The sequence below is a fragment of the Thalassophryne amazonica genome, chromosome 10 (assembly GCF_902500255.1).
Source record: "Thalassophryne amazonica chromosome 10, fThaAma1.1, whole genome shotgun sequence".
Taxonomy (NCBI): domain Eukaryota; kingdom Metazoa; phylum Chordata; class Actinopteri; order Batrachoidiformes; family Batrachoididae; genus Thalassophryne; species Thalassophryne amazonica.
The window spans coordinates 90,401,277-90,409,630 of record NC_047112.1 but is presented as its reverse complement, the minus strand read 5'-3'; the positions used below and the strand labels follow the sequence as shown (position 1 = coordinate 90,409,630).

The window sequence follows — 8,354 nt, the reverse complement described above, 5'->3', positions numbered from 1 at the left end:
TTTCAGGTGGTTTTACTCAGTTTTTTGCCTCTCCAACAATGTTTTTGTTTTCAAAACTTTATTTAAAAAGATATATTAACAAACTTTAAACAAAGTTAATAGAAAGAGCTAGAAAATAAAATAAACTGTACAAAAGTAAAGGGATTCTTTAACATTAATTCTCTTAAAAAAATCCCTTATAGAGTGTGACAGTTTTGGACAAGTTATTATTATTATTATTATTTTTTTTTTTTTGCAAAAAAATACAAAGGTTGAATAAAAAAGGTTTAAATAAAAACAGTCAGATTCTGTAGAGACTTACAAGTCCAGACTTAAGACGCACTTATTTTCTCTTTCGTATGGCTAGCATACTGGCATAATATGTTTCTATCCTTTTTACTCTTTTAATTAATTTTTTTAGGAAACGGAGTGGGCCGCGGCCTCAACTTGATCTAAATTCTGGGTCTTTTTGTGAAGCTTAGGACTACTGGCCTGCAATCACCTTAGTATTTCTTCTGTTTTTCTTGTTGCTTAATGCTGACAAATTACACTGTATTTGTCTTTCTGATGCTTGATTCTGCTGTTTTTCTTCTCTCTGTTTGAGGTGCGGCTCCATCCAGAGATGGTGTGGTATCTGTTCCAGAAACCGTCCTGTGCACTGGCAACATTTCCTGTGTGTTCGTTTTGTGAATTGTTTTGTAATTTGTGTTTGTAGCATGGCCGAAGCAGAGGGTCACCCTTTTGAGTCTGGTCTGCTTGAGGTTTCTTCCTCAGAGGGAGTTTTTCCTTACCACTGTTGCTCTGGGGGTTGGTAAGTTTAGACCTTACTTGTGTGAAGCGCCTTGAGACAACCTTGTTGTGATGTGCCGCTATATAAATGAAAAAAATAGAAATAGAAATTTATCTTTAAATAAAATCATGTCTCCAGTGACTCTCTCTACACAGACAAAGCATATTTTCCAAAAATGCACCAAATACCGCTATGTCTTCTCCTTCATTGTCATCTTTAAACAATACACATAGTCATTTCGGCACCCAATCACAAGGGAGTGCTCCCACACTACTGGTGATGAAAACAGCTCTCCAGGGAGAGTGGTCGAGCCCAGTAGTTTTCCATCTTGCCCATCCAGGATCCAGATTGTTCCATCTGTAGAGGCCAGGCCAACAAGAATCCCCTTCCTGCCCAGAGTCGATCCACTGAACACACAAGGACTGGAGTATACTTTGCCGGAAGTGTGGAAAGTCCAAACCAAAGATCCGTCGGTGGAGTTCAAACAATATAAGTAACCATCATGTGATCCACACAGAACCCTCTGCTGGTTTGGAGTGACACATGGTGATGAGAAGACAGGTCCTTTCGTCAAAAACTGCCACAGCTGCAAAGAGACGTCAAACTTGTGAATAATTAAAGCCCTAAACTGTGGAGAAATGGAGCAGATGGACCTCTCACCGGTTTGCCCGTGTAGCTAAAGCAGCAGATGTTTCCGTCCACTGAACCAATCACAACGTGACCAGAACATCCGTTTGGTGATGAGAAAAAAGGAACCTCACCACTGTAAGACCACAACACCTCTCCACTGTCCTGGGGCAGGAAACAATATTTCACACTCATGCACAATGTGTCACCACTGAAAAATAATTCTTCCATGAGCAAAGTAACAACAACAACAACACTACTACTCAGGTGCAGCGTTTCCCCTCACTTACTGGGTTGAGACAGAGCAGGTTTCCTCCCAGTGACGCCACGTATAACCGTCTGTGGGAGGGGTGTAGGTACGGGGAGGAAAACACAGCCCCGCCCCCACAATGGCGCCTCCAAACACACTGCTGATCCTGAAAAACAACAACAACAAAAGATTAATTTATTTCAACGTTAACAAGTTTAATCTACAACAGCTGACATCCACAAAAGCTGATGTTCAGATTTTACTGATGTCAACATGTTTGGCTGAAATCAAGAACCAAACCCCAGTTTACATACTGGTAGTCCAACTCCTATGCCGTCAATCTACCTGCTCTACAGGTAGATCGACAGCTGAGGTTTATTTAGAGTATTTACAATACTGTGTACAAGGAATGCAATAAAAAAATAAGTAGCACAAAATAAATACCGTACTTTCCGGAGTACAAGTCATGATATTTTTACATTTTTGGGAGGTCCTTTGACTTGTGCAGTGTCTTCTTCTTCTCCAAGTAATCTACCTTTTCATAGATCTAAAACTCATCATAATCAGACTCATCTATTAAGTGCATTTTTTTTTTAAATTAGTAGACAATTCCTGTTTTACTGAGTTAAGTAACATTAAAGGCTCTGTTCACACAGAAGGGAAACCTCTAATGGTAAATGGACTGCAGGGACGGTAAATGGATGGCATTTATATAGCGCTTTTCCATCTGCATCAGATGCTCAAAGCGCTTTACAATAATGCATCACATTCACCCCGATGTCAGGGTGCTGCCATACAAAGCGCTCACTACACACCGGGAGCAATAGGGGATTAAAGGCCTTGCCCAAGGGCCCTTAGTGATTTTCCAGTCAGGCTGGGATTTGAACCGAGGATCTTCTGGTCTCAAGCCAAACGTCTTAACCACCAGACCATCACCTCCCCAAATCAGATACTAATTTCAAAGAAAAGTGCAACTTATTATTATTAATTATGAAGGCCTTTACCCTGGTAGGGGTGGTGGCCAAAGGGGCTAGTGCACTTGGTTTCAGTGCGGAAGGTTGTCGGTTCAGCCTGAAGCCCAGAATTTTTATATCATAGGTCAAAGAGCAAAGTCACGACAAATACCTATCTTTAACACTGAATAGATTTTCAAAAATTCATAATTCTGTCAAAAAAGATCAAATTTCTTTAATATTTGAAAGCATTATGTAGGATAGTATGCTTTATCGACTGACAAAGTTTGATCCAGATCTGATCCAGATTACAGATTTTGTGGCCATTTAAAATTAATATTGAAACCCCCATTTAATGTATATTTTACTTTACGAGGTCTGTGATAAAACTAACGTACCTTTTTATTTTTTTCAAAAACTATATGGATTTGAATCACGTGCGATTACATCAGACAACCTTGAACCCTCGTGCGCATGCGTGAGTTTTTTCATGCCTGTCAGTTACATCATTCGCCTGTGGGTTGGCTTTGAGTGAGGAGTGGTCCACCCCTCCCGTCGGAATTCCTTTGTCTGACTTCTTCCGGAGAGACTGACGCTTTGCTTGATCAAAATTTTTTCAGAACCTGTGAGGCAGATCGAAGTGGACACCATTTGAGAAATTCAGCTGACATTCCACCGTTAAAAGGAGATTTTATTAATGAAAGACGCCGCGCGTCGGGACGCAGCCGGCACGGTGCGGCGGCACAGGAAAAACACCTCCGTGTTGATAACCATTTGTAAAAACCAGGCGGCTTTTGATGGCTTTCAGTTGAGTGAGTATCTGAGAAATGTTGTTCCAACTTGTCCTTAAGGCTTCCAACGGAGGTGTTTTTCCTGTGGCGGCGCGCCACACCAGCTGCCTGCCAACGCGCCAATCTGTCCGCACGTCTTTCATTACAAAATCTCCTTTAACAGTGGAATGTCCGGATAAACTGCTGATCCCGACCTCTTCTGAAAGTTCTATGTTCTCTCACGACGTCCTGGGTCAACAGAGGCTTAAATTTGGAAGCTTTCAGCTCGAAACAGGCAGACAGCGGCGGCTCAGGGCGCGTCGCGACGTCCCGCTCCGTGGGCAGTCCTTAAAGCGACAGAAACAGTCCATAATCTCTCATCAGCCGTTAAAATTTTCACAGAAAACCAGCTGAATTTCTCGAATAGTGTCCACTTCGATCTGCCTCACAGGTTTTTGAAAAAATTTTGATCAAGCAAAGCGCCAGTCTCTCAGGAAGTTCTCAGACAAAGAGATTCCGACGGGAGGGGTGGACCACTCCTCACTCAAAGCCCGCCCACAAGCGAATGACGTAACCGGCAGGCGTGAAAAAACTCTCGCATGCCCACGAGGGTTCAAGCTTGTCTGATGTAATCGCACGTGATTCAAATCCATATAGTTTTTGAAAAAATAAAAAGGTCCGATACTTTTCTAACAGACCTCGTATATCTTAATCAAACATGCCCCAATCACTCTCATATTTTAAAGTGAGGTACAGACTGGCACTCACTATCACCTGACACAGTTTGATCTGCATCTGATCCGGATTATGGATTTTGTGGACATGTGAATTTAATATCGAAAAGCCTATTTGTTGTGCATTATATCTCAATCAAAAGTTCCTCAATCACTCTCATTTTTCTGTTATGGATTTTCCTACACCACCAAATTTTATGCCAGTTTGTCTATCTTCCAGTTATTAGTCGAAAACCGAGTGTCAAACAGCAATGACAAATTGTGCATAGCAGAGATAACCAATGTTCTGTGAAAATCTGAAGAATTCAGAAACCAAAAAAGCTGACCCCCCCCCCCAAAAAAATAAATAAATAAAAACCTGGCAGGCACCACAAAACTTTGATTCAAGTGCATCAACTAAACATACTCCTGACATTTGATCACATCTAATTTAGCTTAGGAAAAGCCACTGCTAACAGGACTTTGACCTTGAAATTTTTTTACAAGGTAAAATTTTTTGGAATTGGAAATTAGTGTTGGCAGAGGTTTGCGCTCTATGAGCGTGGCGTTCTAGTTATTTACATTTAACAGTCCTTGTGGTACACACCACAAGCTGAGGTCTTCCTGTATACACCCACTGTTCACATCTTTTTGTTGCTGTGTGCCAGCAATCCATGTGAATCTGATGATTTTTTTTCAAACTGCGCCAAATGACATCTAATATTGTCTAAGGCACATTTATTTGTGAGTTCAACATACAGAAAAATTATGCGATTGATACTCTGGTGCAACTTAAATATATATTTTCCTCTTCAAGAACCATTTTTGACAGGTGTGACACATACTCTGGGAAATACGGTACACATTGACTGCATATACAACCCCTGGCAAAAATTATGGAATCACCGGCCTCGGAGGATGTTCATTCAGTTGTTTAATTTTGTAGAAAAAAAGCAGATCACAGACATGACACAAAACTAAAGTCATTTCAAATGGCAACTTTCTGGCTTTAAGAAACACTATAAGAAATCAGGAAAAAAAATTGTGGCAGTCAGTAATGGTTACTTTTTTAGACCAAGCAGAGGGAAAAAAAATATGGACTCACTCAATTCTGAGGAAAAAATTATGGACTCACCCTGTAAATTTTCATCCCCAAAACTAACACCTGCATCAAATCAGATCTGCTCATTAGTCTGCATCTAAAAAGGAGTGATCACACCTTGGAGAACTGTTGCACCAAGTGGACTGACATGAATCATGGCTCCAACACGAGAGATTTCAATTGAAACAAAGGAGAGGATTATCAAACTCTTAAAAGAGGGTAAATCATCACGCAATGTTGCAAAAGATGTTGTTCACAGTCAGTTGTGTCTAAACTCTGGACCAAATACAAACAACATGGGAAGGTTGGTAAAGGCAAACATACTGGTAGACCAAGGAAGACATCAAAGTGTCAAGACAGAAAACTTAAAGCAATATGTCTCAAAAATGCACAACAAAACAAATGAGGAATGAATGGGAGGAAATGGGAGGAAACTGGAGTCAACGTCTGTGACCGAACTGTAAGAAACTGCCTAAAGGAAATGGGATTTACATACAGAAAAGCTAAACGAAAGCCATCATTAACACCTAAACAGAAAAAAACAAGGTTACAATGGGCTAAGGAAAAGCAATTGTGGACTGTGGATGACTGGATGAAAGTCATATTCAGTGATGAATCTCAAATCTAGATTGGGCAAGGTGATGATGCTGGAACTTTTGTTTGGTGCTGTTCCAATGAGATTTGTAAAGATGACTGCCTGAAGAGAACATGTAAATTTCCACAGTCATTGATGATATGGGGCTGCATGTCAGGTAAAGGCACTGGGGAGATGGCTGTCATTACATCATCAATAAATGTACAAGTTTACGTTGATATTTTGGACACTTTTCTTATCCCATCAATTGGAAGGATGTTTGGGGATGATGAAATCATTTTCAAGATGATAATGCATCTTGCCATAGAGCAAAAACTGTGAAAAAATTCCTTGCAAAAAGACACATAGGGTCAATGTCATGGCCTGCAAATAGTCCGGATCTTAATCCAACTGAAAATCTTTGGTGGAAGTTGAAGAAAATGGTCCATGACAAGGCTCCAACCTGCAAAGCTGATCTGGCAACAGCAATCAGAGAAAGTTGGAGCCAGATTGATGAAGAGTACTGTTTGTCACTCATTAAGTCCATGCCTCAGAGACTGCAAGCTGTTATAAAAGCCAGGCAACAAAATACTAGTGATGCGTTGGAGCGTTCTTTTGTTTTTCATGATTCCATAATTTTTTCCTCAGAATTGAGTGATTCCATATTTTTTTTCCCTCTGCTTGGTCTAAAAAAGTAACCGTTACTGACTGCCACAATTTTTTTTTCCTGATTTCTTATAGTGTTTCTTAAAGCCAGAAAGGTGCCATTTGAAATGACTTTAGTTTTGTGTCATGTCTGTGATCTGCTTTTTTCTACAAAATTAAACAACTGAATGAACATCCTCCGAGGCCGGTGATTCCATAATTTTTGCCAGGGGTTGTACATGTGGCAATTTACCAAACTACCAGTTCTGTAAATATATGCATTATACACACTCACCTTTGGGTTGAGGGAGTAAACATGCCCATCGTGTGAACCCACTATAACCAGACCTGTAAGCGGGTCTACGGTGGGACAGCTCTTTACGGCATCACCAGTCTTAAAACTCCACCGTGTCTCTCCTGAAGCAGCACAGAGGAAATAGACGCAGCCATCGTAGCAGCCTGAGGAAACCCACAATCTATTGAATAATCAGAAACACAGAGGAAAACAAATAATTTGCTGAATGCTGACCTATGACCACGAGGCTCCCACACTCGGACACGGCAGCTGAAGATTCGATCCTGTTCCCTAAAACCCGCTCCCACAGCAGGCTGCCGGTGTCCAGGTCTAAAGCCTGCACCCTGTGTGAGTGGGAGCCGATGATCACCGATGTTCTGGCCCCAGCTGACCTCAGATCTGTTCCTCCTTGCACTAAAATTACTGGAGAGGCGTCCACACATCTGCCTGTGTCTGAGGACCAGCTCAGACCGAGTGCCAGAGCACAGGACTCTTTTTGGTCAGAACCAAGATTTCTGCTCTCTTCACAGGAATCTGTTCCTCTGAGAGCTTCAGCTGGACCAGGCTGGGAGCTTTACTCATCTCTGCATTTTGAAAGTTCATTTCAATCATCTCGCCCGCTCTCCTTAGAACCTTTACAACTCGTCTTCGAAATGAATCTTCCTCCTCCTCTGTCAGCTGCTCTGTTGCTGTCCAATCTTTGCGTTCTCTCTTGGTAAGCCCTGCCGAGGAAGCCTCAGCATGACGTTTGTTAGATTCTGACCTGATCTCCAGGGGCTGCTTCAGTATCACCGCAGCTACATGGTGCACTATGTCGGAGAAGGTCCCGTCAAGAATAATCTCCAAAAGTTGTGGTGAGGTCACTCCTACTACAGTCAGGATGTCTTCATGAAGACATAAAGCTTTCAGGGAGTCTCCACCACTTAGCAGAAATCTGGATTCATCCTCAACGGCTGCATGTTCAGCAAGACCTAACGTTTCCTGTCAGCAGGAAGAGCACACGTTAAAGTGAGGAACGGAAACGTGGGGTGATCTTATCAGTCACATTAAACACTGGTGGGCACAGTTCCTCTAATCCTCTAATCAGCTAAGCTAACTTTTCTGTTAGCAGATTAGCTTTAAGATAACTTTGAAAACCATCAGCGGACCAATTAGCTACCACTAAATTTAGTTCTGCTAACTTTCAGTCTGCTAACTTTTTTTTTTTTTTTTTTTTTTGCTGGTAAAGTGAGTAAAGTCTAACAGTCAAAAACGTTTGTAAACCCCTAAGTCACACATGTTAGTTCCTGTCTGTTGTGTGTCTGCAACAGTCAGCCCGGTGTTCTGTCGAGATGAGCTCCCGTAGTGTAAACCAACAGTTAGTGTCTGCTTTAAAGACGGTGTGTACATACAAATCTTGACCTTTTTAAAGTGAAAAGACGCTTACTGCTGTATTTTTGCGTAAAGACAAAACTGACAAGGGTTTTCTTCGCTGGTGAAGTTCAACGCGACGGATGAGGTGTAGATTTTACCAGTCGCGTTAAGCGCAACACAGGTGAGCCGTTCCTGTGTTTAGAAATATAATACAGAGATAAACTGTGGCTTCTAATACTGCAGCTTACTGCTTTTGATAAAGACGATGACCGTGTTTGGGATTTCATTTATTTTTCGTGCATT

General features: G+C 41.5%; 1 protein-coding gene across 1 annotated transcript in view; it reads right to left on the bottom strand.

The window, feature by feature from the left end:
* Positions 1–775: 775 nt before the first annotated feature.
* Positions 776–8,354, bottom strand: part of aasdh (aminoadipate-semialdehyde dehydrogenase) — a 29,112-nt gene continuing 21,533 nt past the window's right edge. The window contains exons 10-15 of the mRNA XM_034180488.1: positions 7,260–7,679; positions 6,933–7,218; positions 6,699–6,862; positions 1,687–1,812; positions 1,430–1,561; positions 776–1,355 (exon numbers count right to left, since the gene is read on the bottom strand). Of these exons, the coding sequence (XP_034036379.1) occupies positions 960–1,355; positions 1,430–1,561; positions 1,687–1,812; positions 6,699–6,862; positions 6,933–7,218; positions 7,260–7,679 (1,524 nt within the window). The 3' untranslated portion in view covers positions 776–959. The remainder of the gene's footprint in view (positions 1,356–1,429; positions 1,562–1,686; positions 1,813–6,698; positions 6,863–6,932; positions 7,219–7,259; positions 7,680–8,354) is intronic.